The 19,617-nt window shown below is 49.7% G+C and overlaps 1 protein-coding gene across 6 annotated transcripts in view; it reads right to left on the bottom strand.

The window, feature by feature from the left end:
- Slc37a1 (solute carrier family 37 (glycerol-3-phosphate transporter), member 1) overlaps positions 1–19,617 on the bottom strand; it is a 55,575-nt gene that overhangs the window by 16,481 nt on the left and 19,477 nt on the right. For 4 of the 6 annotated variants that reach the window (XM_006524097.4, NM_153062.2, XM_011246396.3 and 1 more), the window contains exons 4-11: positions 18,603–18,735; positions 18,010–18,088; positions 15,039–15,174; positions 13,105–13,181; positions 11,964–12,130; positions 8,526–8,563; positions 6,000–6,080; positions 532–657 (exon numbers count right to left, since the gene is read on the bottom strand). In XM_006524097.4, the coding sequence (XP_006524160.1) occupies positions 532–657; positions 6,000–6,080; positions 8,526–8,563; positions 11,964–12,130; positions 13,105–13,181; positions 15,039–15,174; positions 18,010–18,088; positions 18,603–18,735 (837 nt within the window). Of the gene's footprint in view, positions 1–531; positions 658–5,999; positions 6,081–8,525; positions 8,564–10,448; positions 10,841–11,963; positions 12,131–13,104; positions 13,182–14,116; positions 14,478–15,038; positions 15,175–18,009; positions 18,089–18,602; positions 18,736–19,617 lie in introns of those variants that run through there. The other 2 variants (XM_006524099.4, XM_017317410.2) reach the window with 2 other exon arrangements.

Below are 19,617 nucleotides of genomic sequence, written 5' to 3'. Positions count from 1 at the left end.
GCTGTGAAATGGAGCAGGCTCAGTAGAGCCACAGAGCAGTGAGCACAGGTTGCCTCCTGTGTAGCACCCTACACTCTTAGAGCCAGAAGGCAAATGGCTGAGAGGGTGGAGAGCCAAGGGGGAAGGTATCATGGGTGTAGGCCCAGGGCAGCCAGCTTTCTGTTTTTTTTCAAGTGAAAAACATAATTTCAAAGTGTTCAGAGACAGTACAAAATGAAGGCATCATGCTGGGCTGGAGAGACGGTTCAGTGGTTAAGAGCACGAGCTGCTCTTTCAGAGGTCCTGAGTTCAGTTTGCAGCAACCACATGGTGTGGCTCACAACCATCTGTGATGGGATCTGATGCCCTCTAAAAATTAAAATAAAAGGCATCCCACACTGAGCCACGTTCTGCCTGGAGTGACCAGCCACACTGCCCACACAGGATGGGAGGACCTGACCCACCAACGCCACAGCCACACACTTCTCTTTCAAGCTCACCAAGGCCCAGCCCCTTCCCACACAGCACTGTCTCCCTGGCAGGCAGACTCACCGGGATCCTCAGGGCTCCCGTGAAGCTGATGGCGGCCATGTTGCCATCAGCAGGGAGGACAACAATATGGCTTGGGTGAAGGGGGTTCTTCCCGTCGGAGAGTAGCAAGCACTGAAGCTCTGGGTCCTGGACACACAAGCAAAAGGGACAGATGTCACGAGGGGCATCTGCCTGAGTGAGGCTGGAATTTTAAGCAAGTAAGATAATGGGTTTCCTGGTACTAGAGAGATGGCTCAGAGGTTAAGAGCACTGGCTGCTCTTCCAGAGGTTCTGAATTCAATTCCCAGCAACCACATGGTGATTCACAACCATCTGTAAGATCTAGTGTCCTCTTCTGGCCTGCAGACATACATGCAGGCAGAACACCATACACATAATAAATAAATAAATCTTTAAAAAAAAAAAAAAAAAGACAGTGGGTTTCCTACTAAAAGCCTTGGGCCCATGTCCTGACTGGTTTGTGTATGAACTTGACACAAGTTGGAGTTATCAGAGAGAAAGGAGCCTCCCTTGAGGAAATACCTCCATGAGATCCAGCTGTAAGGCATTTTCTCAATTAGTGATCAAGGATGGGAGAGCCCATTGTGGGTGGTGCCATCCCCCTGGGCTAGTGGTCTTGGGTTCTATAAGAGAGCAAGCTGAGCAAGGCAGAGGAAGCAAGTAACATCCCTCCATGGCCTCTGTATCAGCTCCTGCCTCCAAGTTCCTGCCCTGTGTGAGTTCCTGTCCTGACTTCCTTTGGTGATGAACAGCAATGTGGAAGTGTAAGTTGAGTAAACCTTTTCCTCCCAACTTGCTTCTTGGTCACATTTCACTGCAGCAATAAAAACCCTAAGACAGACCAGTGACAAACAATTTGCCTCCTCAGTCCTTAGCATCCACCTGGCTTATGAAATGCCATGTGCTCAGAAATAGTAAAAGACAAGAAAGAAAGGAAAAAAAAAAAAAAAGAACCCCATGTCGCTGTGGAGAAAGATCAGTAGGTTAAAACACAACTCTATGTGGAGCTGGAGAGATGGCTCAGTGGTTAAGAGCACTGGCTGCTCTTCCAGAGGTCCTGAGTTCAATTCCCAGCAACCACATGGTGGCTCACAACCATCTATGATAGGGTCTGATGCCCTCTTCTGGCATGAGTGTGTATAAGCAGAGAACTATATAAAATAGATCTTAAATTTTAAAAAAAGGATCTGATGCCCTCTACTGGCCTTCGGGTGTACATGCAGATAGAGCAATTTTAAAAATTTAGAATAAATCTTTAATTTTTTTTTTTTAAAGCACACCTGGGTGTATATTGTATCTTGTACCCAAACATCTGGAAGATTCTGGTAACAGGAGAAGATGCCTATACTAAACACCCTCTTAGATATAATCAGATTGGATTTTCATTATGGTCTAATCAGTTGTGTCTAGCCTGCAGCCCTGGGCTGCCATGTGGCCAAAGATAATTCAGGAACACATCCAACACAAACAACAGGTGGTTTGTGTGTGTGTGTGTGTGTGTGTGTGTGTGTGTGTGGTTTTTGCTTGTTTGAACCCAATTACACAGTTCTCTGGCATGAACCTTGCAGATGACAAAATAGCTGATCGTGCCTAAAGGGACTGTTTACATATTCACCCACAACCACATGATGCTTTTTTGGAAGGAGTGAAGCTAAAGTTTAACACAGCAACGTGGTCACTGTGCCATAGGACGATGTAATTTCATGGACTTGCTAGTGAGGAATTCTTCACAGGACTCTGGACCTTGCAAGGAGGTCACAGTGTACAAAGACTGCCAGAAACGATGTTATTTTAAAATTTATAAGCCAGTTCTGAGATTTGTGCCTTCCGATACCGGGGACATCCCCGAGGGACAGAATTTGTGCTTACTGGAGCACGGTGGAGAAATCCCAGCTCTGCGTGGAGTTTTAAGTCATAGCAAGGGTGATAGAAAGAGGCTTTCTCTGAATGAACCATGAATCCCAGTGGATTAAATAGGAGTGCTCCTAAGGGCTTCAGGCATGTCGTGCCGTAGGACCTAACAGCCATTGATGCATTTTGTTTTACTCTAAACCATGCAGGGTGAATATAAACCACAGAAGAATTTAAAAAAAAAAAAGATATTGGGGTTGGGGAGATGGCTTAGGTTAAGAGCACTTGCTGCTTTAGCAAAGGACCCAGGTTCAATTTCCAGCACTCACAGAATGCCTGTGACTTCAGCGCTAGGAATCCAGCGCCCCCTCCTGGTCTCTGTGGGGACTGCACACACAGTTCGCATACAGATTAAATAAAAGGCACTCACATACATATTAAATAAAAAAGATGAAACGTAGGGGACAGGTTTGACATGCAGAGACTCAGCATTGTGTGTGAGCTTGAGATGCCCACGTCACCCAGGCTGAGCTCAGTAGCCAGGACATTCTCACACTGAACGCCATACTTAAGAAGGCAGAGGGAAAGCTCAGGTGTGAAGGAGGGGCGCGTTCCGCTCCTCACGGTCACACTGCGACCTGGCAATGCTTTCAATGGATCAAGTTAGGTGTCCAGCTTGGGAGGCATGCCACCATTCCTTCATCATACCTAACACTGGCTTCTCTGAGAGCCCGGGACCTCATTCCCAGGCTGACCGAGCTTTAAGAATCTCTGAACAGCTCCAAGCTTCAGGGTAACCCCTGGCGACCAAGCTGAGACCTGCATGACTTTACGTGCCCTTTTAAATAGAAAGGGGCCCTGACCAGGGGTTAAGATGCAGCAAGCCACAAAGCAATTAAGTGCAAAGGGAGGAGCAGTCTGGGACCTGGATAGCTATAAGGACAGGTCAACCAGAGAAAACAGGGAACTCTCCTGTAGAGACTGCCTGGGAGTGTGAAGTGCCCCAAGGCGCCACCTGCTGGGATTGCTTAAAACTGCAGACTTAGACTGCTCAGGCAAAAGGAGGCGCTGTTTCCTTTGGAGTAAACAAGGAGCCACTGAGCAATGAGAGACAAATGGAGGGGGGCGGGCAGGAGGAGGGGCTTCTGCCTCAGACTCTATTTTTTTACTTACTCACTTTACATCTCCCTCACTGCCCTGCTCTTGGTCATCCCCTCCCACCATCCTTCCCCTATCCCTCCTCCCCTTCTCCTCTGAGCAATTGGGGGTCCCTCTGGGTATCCACCCACTCTGGCACATGAAATCTCTGTGAGGCTAGATGCATCCTCTCCCACTGGGGTCAGACAAGGCAGCCCAGCTAGAAGAACATATCCCAGACAGGCAACAGTTTGTGGGACAGAACCTCGTTCCAGTTGTTCAGGACCCACACGAAGACCAAGCTGTACATCTGCTACATATGTTCTAGCCTGCGTGCGTGCGTGCGTGCGTAATAAGCAGGTTCCATGTGTGCTCCAGCCCAAGGACTGGAGGGTGAATAAGGAGATTCTTCAGTCAGAGCCCTGTCCTTGGCTTATGCTGCCCAAGAGCAAAGGCTGCTCCTGCTATTGGCAAAAGAGTAGTTTGTGAACGCACTACACACACATGCACATGCCTGTAGTCCTACTATGGGAAGCCTGCCCTTGCTGAGGTCTGCGCTTCCTATTTAGGGAGCAAGACACAGGCGACTGAGTTTACCATTCTGAGGCTGATGTGGGTCTCAGCAGCATCTGAACCCTGGCCAGTCAGAGATGCCCAGGAAGAAGAGGATGGTGGCCATGGCGATGGGAATAACGACCAGCTCAAGTCAACCATCACAAGTCACGTGACCAAAGGGGGGGTCCCCTGCAGCCACGAGTGACCTCTGCATTAAGCCTTGTGTCTGGTAAGGAGCACCTGGGGTCAGACTGGAACACTCTGGGAAAGGGGACAACCAGGGGCTCCTGCCAAGCTCAGGGGACACCCTCCCACGCACATATCCTAACCCATGGCAAGGGCAAGACACCATGTGAGCCGGATCTGTCCCTGACTGACTGTCCCTACTGTTAGCTTGAATAAGCCAACTAGGTTGCTGGCTTCTTGGTGGCACTGAACAGTGTTGCAGAGGGAAAAGAAAAGGCAAGCAAAACGCTAAAACCAGAGCGAGCCTTTTCAGGTTAATCACTATGAGGAACAAAATGTCATCCTTCACGGTCACTGAAGAGGAGCGTCACAGAGGTGTTGAACGTTAATCAAGATGTGTTTTTTAAAACTATAACTTGAGTGAACTGAGATTCTTGCAGGCATGACCAACCTTTTGACATTGAAACACTACGCTGCCATCAATGAAGTCCACATTCAAAACAAAACAAAACAAAACAAAACAAAAAAACAAAAACCGTGCATTGGGCTGTAAAATTCATAGGCTGTAAAATTCATAGCCATCCTGGGGTGCGGTACATGCAGCCTCTGGGGTACAGGGTGGACAGATCTATAACCATCTTCCTTGGCATCTCTGACTGTCCAGGGCTCGGACACTGCTGAGACCCAAATGAGCCTCCAAATGGTAAGCTCACTCGCCTTTGCCTTGCTCTCTAGATGGGAAACACAGACCTCAACAAAGACAGGCTTCCCACAGTGTGGCTACAGGCACATCCGAGTGACTAGCCACAGCCCCACCTCTTCCTTAAAGTCTAAAGACCAGGACTTTATGGCATATCATGTGTCTTTCTTCCCACACTCCAGACACCACAAGTTAAGTTTCTCTGGGCAATAAAGAAATGAGAGCATGCTTAGCGCGCACAGATCCTTCAGGCAATCCGACTTAAGACGAAAGAAAACGGCTACAACTTCAATGGCTAAGACCGAGTCTACAATACTCCAGAGGGTTCAGCTCAGAAACTCAGGCCAGGCATGGGGAAGGTTTCTGGGCTCATTCTGGGGGTACAAAATCAGGAACCTAACACATGTGTGCCTCTGTTCCTTCTTCTAAAAAGTGGGAGAAAGCTGAGAGAAGACCTTTTGTGACATTTGCCACCTTTTCTTGGGCCTGTGGTATGGACTCTTGATATCACTTTGTACCCGGAGCCCACTGTGCGCTCTTCTTGCGCTGTGTACCTGCACCTGCAACACCCACCTCTCATACAGCTGTGCCGCAGTGACACCTGCTGAGGCCAGCTGGAACAGCACCTGGGGTGCAGGTGGCTGAGGTCTCTGCTCACTTCCCATCTGCATTTGCCTCCTCAGCCCCTACCAACCCTGAGTAGTGCTTCCTGCTAGTGAACAGTTATTGGATGGATTATAATTAATTGATTTATTAATTATTGTTAATTAATCATTGGATAATTTTCAGAGTTGATTTGAAGACATGTGAGTTTAGCTGACTGTCCAGAGAAAGTCAACGAGGCTGACTCAAATGGCCCTTAGGAATACAAGGAGATTCAATGGCTTAAAGATCCTGGATGTCTGAGCTGCGCCTGAGGCCCGGGGACAGCCAGTTGGTCCACGGGGGGTGGGGTAGGGGGGGTGGGGGGTGGGGGGGTTAGAGACTGGTTCTGAATCTCTAAAGACATCCCAGCAGGTGGAAGCTGTGTGTCACTCACCAGAGGTCCATTCTTTTCACTGTACGTGGTTTGCTTCTGCAGTCTAAATCTGTTTATGCCATTCTCAGAGGCTCTAGGGTGCTGGAAGAGAAGCAGCTGATTAGACTTCCATGAGAATGCTTACACTGGGGCTGGAGATGTGGCTCAGTGGTTAAGGGCACTGGCTGCTCTTCCAGAGGTCCTAGGTTCTATTCCTGGCACCCACCTAGTGGCTCACAACAAACTCCAAACTCCGGTTCCAGGGGATCTGATGTACTCTTTGTCTCCATGAACGCTCACAGACACACACACACACAGAGAGAGAGAGAGAGAGAGAGAGTATACAACCTCAGAGGAAGATGCTTACACACTAAAACCCAATACTTACTGTTTTTTGTATATGCGAGTACACCATCACTGTCTTCAGACACACCAGAAAAGGGCATCAGATCCCATTACTGATGGTTGTGAGCCACCATGTGGATGCTGGGCGTTGAACTCAGTACTTTTAACCACTAAGCTATCTCTCCAGCTCACCAATACATTTTTTTTTTAAATGAACACTTCTTTCATGACAGAAAAAAATTCTCAGGAAAAAAATTGTGATGAACAACCAGAAATATGCTGCTGTTTCATGACTTTCTGTTCAGTGGTCTGAGTCAGAGCCTTGTATCCAGCACTGACCGCAACCCCAGAATGCTCCTCACCTTTAGGGACAGCACTGTCACTGTGTGCTGTCCCCCCAGCCCCCTCTCCCCTCACTGATCTGCTTGTTCTCAGGATTTTTTCCCACTTCTGGATGCTTCCCACAGGGACTGGGCTATAGCTCAGCAGTCAAGCATTCATACAAATGGAACTGTATTTATGCTGTGGCTTTCTCTGAATCGCTTCTTTAGTTCAGCCAAATGGCTTCAACAGAGCTTAATTTCTCCTACTGCCTAATAATATTTCACCACAGAATGTATCACACTGAATGCATCTGTTTATCAACTGGCAGTTGTCTATTTTGCTCCATTTTTGGGATGCTATAACCCTATGGGTAACCTGTGTGCCCAAGTCTTTCGTGATTGTGATTCTCTTGGTGTGTTTCTGGGAGTGGGGCTGTGGGGTCAGATGTAACTGTTCATTCCACGAGGCTGCATCCCTTTCCATACGCCCTAGGGAGGCGGGAGTTCTGATCCCTCCACATTCACACTAACCCTCATGACAGCCACCCTGTGGATTTGACCAAGTCGCCTGATGCCTGCTCACACCGAGTGGTGAGACACACGTACTTCTTGCCCACAGCCCACCCGTGTGTCTTCTTAGAAGAAATATCTGCTGTGGTCCTCTGACCCTGCTTGTCCTTGGCTGTCTAAGTAATGAGTTAGTATTCTAGATGCAGGTCTCTGCCCAGACACAATTTGTAAATATTTCTCGCCCCACCCCTCCCCCATTCAGATGGTCCCATTTGAAACACTAAAGCCTTGAATTCTGATGAGGCCTAATAGACATGGTTTTTCTCTTCAGCTCAGCTACGCCAGGGCTGGGTACCCCCATGACTTCCTGTGTTGAAGCTGAACCCCACTGTGAAACATTAAGAGGGTGGAGATAGCAACAGTTCTGTTTATGATTCCGGCTCAGCATGCCATCGAGCCCTCAGGGCAGCTGAGCTCTGTGAGACCCTGGTGACTCACTCAGAGACTTGAAAAGGAGAAAATTAATAAAGATATGCTTAGACCTTTTGGCCAAGATCACGTATAGCATCGGGCAGACTCAGCCCTACCTCACATACGTGCCAGCAGGAGAGGCAGGAGCTTGTGCCTAGCCTGGTCCCCTGTATGTCTGGAGCTAGCAATGAGGAAGAAGCCACTTCTAGAATTCGCTGCTGCAGGATGTGGCCACAGAGGTTTTCTTGTCTGCAAGTGAGTATCCTGGTTCTATTGTGTTTAGAGCTACCCCACCCCACCCCCCAAACCCCAGTGACTCACGGAGGCCTCAGATCACAATGAAATCACCACCAGCTCTGTGAACTTGGACTCTGAAATCATCATGGCTTTGAGAACACTTTCAAATACCACCATGGCTACATTTCTAGAATATAGTAGCCTTCTTTGCTTATTTTTGTTTTTCGTTAATAAAGTGTCAGAATGTTCTCCACCCCCCACCCCCCCCACACACACATACATACACCCAGGACCCCTGGGCTGTTAAGCCTCAACAGGAAGAGGCTCTGGTGCCCCCTGCTGTACAATTTGGGCACTGTCCCTAGAGCAAGGGTCTCCTTGATATGCCTAACGCTTGCTTGACAGGGCAGAGGGAAAACAGGTAGAGGGGGTTTTATGGGAGCCACTGAGGGATGTCAGGCCAGGCTGTGGTGACATGTTTCAGGTAGCCTCTGTAGGGAGAGCGGAGGACTTAGAAGCAGGAAGGGCTCAGTGGGTTGCAATGGCTGAGATAGACTCTTGTCATGCGTGAGGCTGTGGCCAGCCTTTCCTTGCTGGCAGTGTGGGCTGTAAAGAGGAGCAGGCTGTACTGGGAGGTAACAGGAAACACAGGAGCTCTTACCGTGGGGAGGGTGGAGGAGCACTTGACGTCCTTAGGGTCTGAAAGAGCAAACAGGAGATGGGTAACTAAATACCGCCACCCACAGCCAATGAACTGGAGCCCTCAGCAGCGCTTAGGGTGCTGCTGGCAATGGACCCGATCTTCGCCCGGTGTTCCTGCTAAATAAGTTTTAGGGCCTCTTCCCACAGTGGTAACAGAAGAGGGAACTACAAGAGCATCCGGGTATGTTTCATTACTGTCGTTTTTTATTGGCTGTATGTCCTTGAATGCATGAAACAAGGTCCACTGGAAGAGGATAGGACTCTTATCTGGTGCTCCACTAAACTAAACAGAGCTTAAGGAAGGAAGACAGCCCAGGCCAAGGGGCCATCGAGGGAGGGGACGGCATAGCCCACCTCCCCTCCCATTCTTCCACAGAGTGGGGATGGGCGTGTGGCAGCCCGAGGGTATGAATAGGAGTTTGATAGTGGGATAAGTCAGCTTGAGCCCAGGACACGGTGGACCCTTGGACCGGTTAGACAGACACAGAAACACGAGAAAGGCACCCAAGCACTCTCAGAACAGAATCTGTAACTTTGTAAGGGACAATGAATTTCTAAGAAACGAAAGCGAGCGGAGATCAGACGCCTTCCGGGAGGAAAATGGAGCACTGGCATCGCTGCAACAAAGTGATGTCATGAAAAGGCCTTCCCTGTCCCTTCTGTCACCTGATGCTTATCTTTTCGTTGACCTTCTGGGCCTTGGGTGGTCACTCAGCTCCCCTAACAAACAGCAGCTTGTCCCTGAACCCTGGGAACTTGGGTGTATGTGGGAGAAGAGCCCTGGGGCCTGGCATGGTATCAGGGAGGCAGGCAGCCTTCCACATGGGGCAGTCTCTGCCTGCCACCCAGGAAAAGGCCCCAGGTATGACAGATGAAGAACAGGAGGGAAGAACATCTTAACCCCGGGGGAGGGGAGAGAGCAGGGCCAAGCTCAGATCGGCATGTGAGAGATGGGTGACCTGAGCATGGGAGGGACAGTACAGAGCTTTGGGGACACTGTCCTGCACAGCAAGGCCCAGCTGAGCGAGCACCAGGCCCTGGAGAGAGTCTTGCAGAGCTCAGGGAGGAAGATGAAGGGACTACTAGGGCACCATGACCAGGTCTGTGGCCTGGGTCACGTAGGGGGGACAAGCCACATACTTCAGTGAAGAGCCCAAGAGAGGCAGAAGCAGGAACAGGGGTGGGAAGTGGCTGCTGAGGCAAAGCAGCTGGTGCGAATGGGGTTCGGGGGCGTCCCCCACACTAGGAGAGCAGCGTGTGGAACAGAGGAGGAAGAGGACACGGAAGTGAACGGAACAGAGAGCTTTAAATAGATGGTCTTCCTCCATGCTTGGCAGCGGTCACCAAAGGCTTATAGATCTAATAAGAAAACCCAGGAATTGGGAAGGAGGCATAAGCACCAGGACAGAGATCAATTCTGAGACCAGGCTTGGGTTCTAGTTTTGTCTCTCTGCCTTGGCACTAGGATACCCCACCACTACCAGCAGCCATGTTCCTAAACAGAGCCAAGAAGGACCTGGGTAGGGGGGGAAGACACAGGCCAGCTCAGAGGAATGGTCCTGACCATGGCGGCTCTGGCAAAACTTCCCAGAGAAATGAGCACCACCAGGTCTGTGGCTTCTAGGTCTAAGTCAGCTGGTTGGAAGGCTGTGTGGGCCTACGGGGCGGAAACTGTCTGCTCTAGGACGGATGAGGAAGAACAGCACAAAGAGCTGGGGTTTGGGCTCATAAGAGGGAGGCACCGGTCCAGTACTGAAAAAGTAAGAACAGATTCTCTGTTCTGGATAATCCTGCTTTGAGTGGGGGTAACCCTCTGTGCAGGATGACATCATCTACCCTTCCAGCTACCGCCACACCTCTATTCTTCCCCCCTCCTCCTTACCCAGAACCGGCTCCTCCATCAGTTAAAGAACACATTCCCTGGGGACTCTAGAGGTGGGACAGGGTGGACACAGGGCCTGGAGCCCTAGTGAGGAGGCACTCACTGTAGCTCTCCAGGTGTGTGATATCAGATCAATACCTGGGGGAAGGGAAAGGGACAAGGCCGGGGAAGACAGCTGGTACAATGGCCTTTCTGAGAACTCCAGTGACATACCAGTTAGTTAACCAATTACCTGAGTACAGAAGCCACAAGGCCCTGCCTGTCCCACAGTGCCCTTCCCTGCCAGCCAGCATGCCATTTCCTGGGCCTCCGGAGGACACCGTGGGGTTAAGTGGTGGCCCACATCACTCAAAGACTGCCCTGGGTCTAGATCTGAATGTCCATTTTTATTTCACTACCCAGAGAGCTGATTGAGAGAGAGCTGCATCCCCCTCGCTAGGCAAGATGGAGGTCATTGAAAAACTAACAGGTTGGCTTGAGCAGCGGGCAAAAAAAGGCAGCGAGGAACTAAGCTCACTAAAACACGTTCTTTTCTTGGGTGCGGCAGCGCTGCACAGTGTGGAAGCTGAGGGTTTGAGGCAAGGTCAGCGTGTACAGAGTAAAGGGAGATAAAGGTGGAGGCCGGGGGCTACTCGGATATACCAGAGGCCTGTGCTTTCATCTTGCTTCAAGCAAATAAATAAATTAATTTATTTTTATTTTTAAAAATAAAAAACAAAACTTCTTTCTTTCTCTTTAAGATTTATTTATTCATGTATATAAGTACACTGTCACTGTCTTCAGACACACCAGAAGAGGGCATCAGATCCCATTACAGATGGTTGTGAGCCACCATGTGGTTGCCGGGAATTAAACTCAGGACCTCTGGAAGAGCAGGCAGTGCTCTTAACCACTGAGCCATCTCTCCAGCCCCCAGGATGAAGGGTCTTAATGGCCTGGCTCCTCACTCAGCATGGCTGTTCAAACCTTTCACTTGCAGGTCCTTTGCTTTAAAAATTATTTTCAAAATCGGAAGTCTGGGATTGACCGGAATAGAACATGGACTTCATTTTGCTTAATAAGATATGTGGTTTTAAACCACACCTTGGTTTTATGACATTGTTCCAAACAATGGCTCACTGCCAAGCACACAAGCTGGCAAAGTCCACGTGTCATGTGGAGGTGGGGGTGGGGTGGGGGAGGGGGGTGAGCAGGTGCAAGCATGAAGGGTTGGGCTGTGCCCTCAGGTGGATGTAAGAGGAAGATCTGAGAGTCTCTGATGATGCAGGTGCTCGGTGCTCAGAGAAGGATGAGGACAGGAAGATGAGGGGAAAGAACTTCTACAGGAAACCAGGAAAGAGCAGAAAACTGAGCAAGACCAAGACAGAATGGGCTGCTGTGGAACTTTGTACAGGGCCTGGCTAGGGGAGAGCCAGGGTGAATACGGGCTCGGACCTACAGCACTGGATCTATATTAACCAACTCACCATGAAGACTAAAGCCCAGGTGGCCTTGTCTAGGGCCAGGTCTACTTACGTTCGATGAGAAAGAGAAAGCACACTATCCCCATGGCTGCCACGATGGCCCCAGGCACGATAAATGACAGGCCCCAGCACGTAGACACCCAGTAGCCGGCAATCAAGGACCCCAGAATGTTGCCCACGGAGGTGTGGGAGTTCCAAATCCCCATGATCAGGCCACGCCTACAACACAGCATGATGGGACAGTGAGGGTGCAGTAGGGCCAAAAAAAAAAAAAAAGAAAGAAAGAAAAAGAAAAAACCAAACCAAACCAAACAAACCATGAGATCAGCTTTTAGGGCAAGAATGAGCGAGGTGGCACAACAGCAACAACGGAGATGAGATTGGGGTAGGAGTGGGGCATAGAGGAACCCGTGACCCTGAGAAACCAGTGTGACCCCAAGGAGAGAGACTGTGGATGCTCTGTGGAGAACCACGCCTCAGGCTGCATCAGTACGCAGTTCACCGCTACTCAGAGATCCTCGAGTCTCTGATGCAGAGGCACAAGGGCTTTTCCTACAATTCTTGGAAGGCAGAGGATTTCGATTTGTGCCTCCACAAACATGGTAGTCGGCTGACTATCTCGGTGACAGAAGCTCACACCTGCGCCCGTGCCAAATGACTAAAATGAGCTTTCTAAATCGAGCTTCTGAGTCCATCTCCCATTTTAGCCTCTCCCTCTCGGGTGGCGTCTCTATGGTTACTTAACCCCAGCTAAGCTAGGCAGGGACTACAAATGACTGCACTACTGTAGTCAGATCACCAGGGCTGGCTCAGGCCTGCTAATTATGGACCGGGTGGGTGACCTCTGCCAGAACGTCTCAAACTCCAGACTCTATATCCCACAAGTGTGAGGGAATCTGAGACCACACAGCTCTCAGGTGAGGAGTCTGGGGGGGTCACATTACTTGCCTAAGTGGACATGGGGAAGGGCTGGTTTCTGTAGGGACAGAGGCTGTAGACCCATGGTAGCTATAGAGCTTCCATCTTAGAGATTTTAGTACATTGCTCCCAAGAAGAGCCTCATTAAAGTTCCTGAAATAGACTGAAAGAAAACTTGAATATAATGTGGTCTAGTTTCCCTCTGAATCTGGCGGAAGGGGTGAGGGGGAGAGGGGGAGGGGACAACTGTTGGAAATGCGCCATAGTTTCCTCACCTTCCTTTTCCAAACCAGTTGCTGAGGCAGGTGACAACGCTGGGCCAGCCTGTGGTCTGCACCAGTCCATTAATGATCTGTAGGGAGAAAAGGAGGCTCACCAAGGGGAGAGGCTAGCCCCGCCCCATCCTCCCTGTGCTGGGGGTCTCTCTTTATCTCACCACCAGTGGTGGGATGTGAGGTTTATATTTACAGATAGCTTGAGCTATGAAATGTAAAATATATGTGTAGTTCACGTACATAAAATATATAGAAACATGGATATATTATAGAGTATAGATATAAACCAGGCATAGTGGTGCATGGCTGTCATCTTAGCTGCTGGGGAGGCGAGGCAGGAGGACTGTTGTGGAGGGGAGTTTGACATCTGCCTGGGTAATACAAGAAGATCCTGCCTCAAAAAATGAAATCACACACACACACACACACACACACACACACACACACGTAAAAAAGCCAACTCAAGCCTTACATAGTGGTTCGTATCTATAACCCCAGTACTCAGAAAGAATGCTGTGAGTTTGAGGCCAGCCTAGGCTACATATGAGACTTTTATCTAAAAAAATTTAAAAATAAAGCCAGCCCCACCAGGACCCACACTAAGGAACGTTCTGCTGACAGGCTGGGCGCAAACATTCCAGACTCCTTAGAAGCTAAACATTCTGTAAAGACAAGAGCTCTTCCCTTCATAGACTGCTTTATAAACTGCTACAAATTCAGCCTGGAACTGGCCCGTGCTCCTCTGACTGCCCATGGCAGTGCTCCCCTGACTGCCCATGAAGAAAATTCCTCCTCAGAAGCCAACGCAGCCTTGAGCCAGCCCTTGCATACTTGCCCTCTCCAAGGTGTCGGGGAGCAGGTGTGGGGCCTGCATTTAACAGAGGGACCAGTACCAGGAGGCTCACTTTGGTGTCATTAGAACTGAGGCCATAGCAAAAACCCAGCCCAGTGCCCTGCTGTCTCACTAGAGAAGTGCGTCTTCCAGGAAATACGCACAGGGAATTGTGCCCACCTGTTTCCAGATCAGCAGCTCAGTCTTTACTGCAGGAACATGTTGGGACTCTGGGAATCTGCTTGCTTTCCCTTCTACCTGTGTGCCATTACAGTCTGAGGCGTCTACATCCGGGGAGTCAAAGCAGAAGGACCTAATGCAGCATCGGGCTTACAAGGCACTCATACCGGATAGTCAATGGTCTCAACAGCGTAACTGGAGACACAGCGTTCATACTGCGCTAGAAACTATAAACAATCTAGAGGCCACTGAACGGCTACAGGAAGGTGCACCCTGGATGTATGTGTGCCCTATGCCACGAATACAAGGGACTTGAGTGGCCAAGGACATTGGCAACCGGGGGTAACTGACTTCATGCCTGCAATAAAGTGGCTGAACTTTAGAACTTTAGCAAGCTCGGTAGCACGGTCGTGAAGACCAAAATCAAACAAGGGTCGCTTTGGTTTCCCATCACACCTCCCCACCCTCGGCCCTATGGAGCAGGTGGCCAGCCCTATTTCTCTTATGAGTCAATATTTACCCACAGGATTGCTGGAGAGGGCAGAAGCCAAGAGGTGCCACAAAGGTTGGGCCCTCAAGGAGGGCAGGGCTGGGCTTCTGGCCCCACCCCTACACCTTCAGGACCCCTCCTTTCTCCCTGGCCTTGTAGTGAAGGCTTCATACCCCTACTCTACCAGCAATGGCTCCAAGCCAACCCTTCCTTGTCCTCGGGCCACCCCCATGGCCGCTTTGGTGTGATCATTAGCACTTCACACTCATTGACCTGCCAGGCTGACAGCTCCTAAAACAGGAAGTAAGCGTCCAGGTGCTTGCATACAAGGGAGGTGGGATGCTCTTCTGTCCCTCACTAGCCTCTGCCATCCATTTCTTAGCAGAGGTGGGCTTTGGGACCTGAACTTGCCATCCTGGATCAGACCCTTACCTGGGTCACCACGTAGAATCCCAGGCTGTGGATGTTGTAGAAATAGCCCAAGCCGAACAGGGCTGTGAAGGCGCCGCTGGCCAGCATCCCGAAAGTCAGGTAATACCTAATCGGCAGGCGTTCCCCTATTATTCCACTGAGGTAACAAGGAAAGAGGGAGGCATGAGGAAACAGCACAGCACTAAAAGCTCTGTCCACGTCTCCCGGATGTCCCCTGTCATCTATTGTCCGTGTTTCCAGACCACGGAGCCCCACTATTGGAGACCAGACAGGAAAGAATGTCATCTGTGGGACTCACATACCATCATGGGACCCCTTAGCTTCATTTCTCATTAAAAACAAAAACCTCATTTGTTTCTTATTAAGAAAAAAAAAAGTGGGCTGGAGAGATGGCTCAGCGATTAAGAACACTGACAGTGATCGGGCAGTGGTGTCGCACGCCTTTAATCGCAGCACTTGGGAGGCAGAGGCAGGCGGATTTCTGAGTTTGAGGCCAGCCTGATCTACAGAGTGAGTTCCAGGACAGCAAGGGCTATACAGAGAAACCCTGTCTCAAAAAAACCAACCAACCAAACAAACAAACAAAGAACAAAAAGCAAAACAAACAAACAAACAAAAAACCCCCAAGAACACTGACTGTTCTTCCAGAGGTCCTGAGTTCAATTCCCAGCAACCGCATGGTGGCTCACAACCATTTGTAATGGGGTCCAATGTCCCCTTCTGGTGTGTCTGAAGACAGCGACAGTGTACTCACATACATTAAGTATGTAAATAAATATATTTTTCTAAAAAAAGCACACACACAATACAGTTCACACCGAGATTCACATCAATACTGCCTATCAAAGCAGGACTTCTTGCCCTGCTTGTCTCCTTTTATACCGACAACAACACAGAGTCAGTATACAGAGCTGTTTAAAAATGTCAGCAAGAAGCTGCAAATGATGACTTGGAAAAGGGACGACTGTGAACCGACCAAGGCGCCTATCCTGGGCAGTAACCAAGAAACCTGCGGGAATGCACCAGTTGGTGGATCAGCAAAGACAACACCACTCCCCTGCCTGCGAACCACCAAGGAACCAAGGCTGCTAGGCTGAAAAGGGGGCGGAGCCTGAGCCCTACAATTTCAGTGAGGCTCAGTGAGCTACAGACATGTTAGGTCGGTGGTCAAACTGTAGCGGGGTTGAGAAGCCTGACCAGGCTCCAGCTTTATAACGAGGCAAATAGGAAACAGGTTGCTATCCATCACCACCGCAGCACCGGCTACAGCTTTACCCATCACCACGGAGACACACCGATCTCAGCGGGTACCAGAGCCCTTTGCACTCTCTTTCCAAACTCCATGGGGGCTGGAGAGACAGAGATGGCTCATTGGTTAAGAGCGCTTGTGTTCTGGAGGTTGTGAGATTTGGTTCCCAAGACCCACTGTCAGGAGGCACAACTGCCTGCCTGTAACTCCAGCTCCAGGGGACTGGATGCCCTCTGCTGGCCTCCGTGGATCTCTGCACGCAGGTGCACACCTGCCCGCGGCACCCTGGGCAAGTGACACTGTTCCCGAACCATCTCCAGAGCCTGCTTGCCAACAAGCTTTCCCTTCTGCGCCCACCAAACAGGAAGGATCTACCTAGAGCCATGCAAATGACCCGTGAACACTTTTACATGAGTGTCATCCAATGACAACACGCTCGGCTAATGTGTTCAGCTGAGCAGAACCTGACCTCAGAGACTAGAGACCAGTCCAGAATTAAGGTGTATATCCACTCGTCTGTGCTCACTTCAGAGGTCAGGAGACAGGTCATACTGGCTTCCAAGAGCCATTGGCTACTACTGGGAGGTGTCCCCTACTATGACCACATGTCACCAGCCCTCATCTCCCCTGCTTGTGAGATTTAAGAAACAATTCTGATAGAATGGACACCACCCTGCACCCTATCTGATTCACACAGGACTCACACCCACGCCACACCTGCTGATCCTGCCAGGCAAGACCTGGGTGTGCCCAACTCCCATGTGTGCTTTGGGTCTGCAGAGTCACATGATACCTACTGTCAAGACCTCGGTGGTAATCTCACAACGGTCTGAGGGCTGCCCTGCCTTCTTGCCACAGCACCAGCCCCATCAGTGGTGATGCAGGTGTCCTTACCTCCCTTTGGAGACTTTTCTATGGACTTCATGCCCAACAGAATCCCATTTCGAATAACTTGATGGTGAGCTGCCAGAGAAACTACCTTTGCCCATAAAGACGAGACAAGAAGCCAGCTTTGTTCACTAAGCTAGGTTTCTTAGGCCGGGTATCTTGGCTGGCGGGAAGGTGGAGACCAGGCTCTGCACCTTATTTCTCTTTGGCCTCATACACTGTAGACTTGCGCATCCAGTCTACCTCATACACTAGCACTTGAGCATCCTCTCCTACCCTACTCTCTCATCCACACAAGCTCTGAGCTCTGTGTGGTCTCTGTATCTGATAAAGAGGGCTATATCCACCACTGGCAGGAACCACTTGCCAATATGTCACCACCATAGGGCCCTTGGGCTGGGAAGGGCCCTGGGTCTTGATTCCACATATTGGGAGGCCCTGAGAGAAACAGTTAAACACTTACAAGGATACTCTAAGATTTCCAGGCTCCAAAGATCAGTGTCTAAACCAAGTCTCTTGGGATGAAGGTTGGCAGTCTCTACAGTGCTTTTCCTTATTTTTTTACCCCAGTACTGGGACTTGAACCTGGAGTCTCTTATATGCTGTGTATGCTAAGCATTCACCCTACCCCTGAGTGATCTCTCTAAGCCTTCCACAATGTTATTTTAAAACACGATGGGTCTGATAACATCAACAAGGTTTTAATCAGCCACTCATTTGCCCCCTGTGCCCAGGAACATCTAGTATCTCCTAGGTCTATCCTATGACAGAAAGGAACCTTTCTGCACTCAAGGGCCCACATGACTGGGAAGGTCTGAGTGTGGGTGTCCCTACCTCAGGTACATTCCAATGGCATAGGCGCACAGGAAGGCGTAGTCCAGGGCTCCAAGCAGCTGCTGGTAATTGTTCTTATCTGCGTGGGTTTGAGAACCAACAGAAAGGCTCAGAATTATTTGGTATGTTGTAGAGCTGGGCTAAAAAAAAAATACAAAACTTTATTCTGTAAATCCCTTTGAAAGGGAGGTGATCTAACTAAAAACAAAAAAACGAAAACATCCGAATTCTGGCTACTGGCCAGCTTCCTGTGAAAGAAAATAAAGTCACCTATTTTTTTTTCAAGTTGTCCTTGAATGTGACCTTCAGATTGGAGGCAAGCCACACTGGCTGGGGTGGGTTTGACTTTCTGTGTGACAGCACACACTGCCCGCTGTCTTCTAGAGACTTCCCCAGCACAGACATACTTCACTGAGCCGGTGGCCCTTTAGCATGTAGGCATGGTTGCAGAGTAGTGTTTGCTAGGGTCCAGTCGTCACTGAAAGGCACTCATGGCCAGGATGGCATCCCTGTCCTGAGACTAGCCAGGCTGTAGAAACTCCAGTGGAGAGCTGCCAAAATCCCCAGCGACAGGGGGTTTGACCCTAACTTACCGAAGGGGGCCCAGCCACAGTCGGTCTCATTGTTCAGGAGCCAGTGGGTGGGGCCATGCCTGGTGCTGCTGCTAGGGTCACTGAATGGAGACTCAGGCCCATCTCCTGCAGTACACTGCTTGTGAAGCTCGCCCTATGGCAGACAGAGAAGGGGAGGGGGAGGACAGAAAAAGTGTTTACTTGGGATGTCTCAGCCGGGACAACCTGAGTAGTCTCCCCTCCTCACTGAGCAATGGCTCTTTGAGCAGAAAGAGGCCCCTGGTAGGCGTCTGACATCCACAGGAGTTCCTGTTGTCGACAGGAGGCTCTGGCAGCATTTTGTAATAACTCCAATTCATCCCCACACAGCAGCCAACCCTAGCAGCAGCAGCCTCTCAAGGCCTAACATGGAGATAGTGTCAGGCAAGGGAGTGCCAAGCTGAGGACCAACAGCCATTCATCCCTGACAGGCTGCCCCTGCGGGGAGGAACGGGGTTAACGGCTAGATTTAGACAGAGAAATTCTACAGAGGAACGGAAAAATGAGAGTCTCAAAACAGAAGAGCCAGAGGAACTCAGGCCGTGCAATTTCATTTCCACCAGTTCAAACACAGACAAGACATCCCAGTGGCAAGTTAAATCGTTTTGCTACTTAGAAGGGTGATGATAGGAGCTGGCACAGGGGGCTGGAAAAGCCTTAACCTAGATCCTGGGTACCCAGGTGTATAGGTAAAGACCTGTCAAACAGTCGCTTAAGACTAATGCACCTTTCTGTGTACAGATAATTCTCCAATTTAAGAAAAAAATATATATATACATCCACACACATCCATGTACCTATCCATCTGTCTATCTATGTATCTATTTATGTATGTATGTATGTATGGATGTATGTGTCTATCTATCTATCTATCTATCTATCTATCTATCTATCTATCTATCTATCTATCTATCCATCCATCTATCTATGCTATGTATGTATGTATGTATGCATGTATGTGCCTATCTATCTATCTATCTATCTATCCATCCATCCA

This window comes from Mus musculus, chromosome 17, assembly GCF_000001635.26.
Source record: "Mus musculus strain C57BL/6J chromosome 17, GRCm38.p6 C57BL/6J".
NCBI classification, from domain to species: Eukaryota; Metazoa; Chordata; class Mammalia; order Rodentia; family Muridae; genus Mus; species Mus musculus.
The sequence above is the reverse complement of the archived record's forward strand: the minus strand, read 5'-3'. Positions and strand labels throughout refer to the sequence as shown.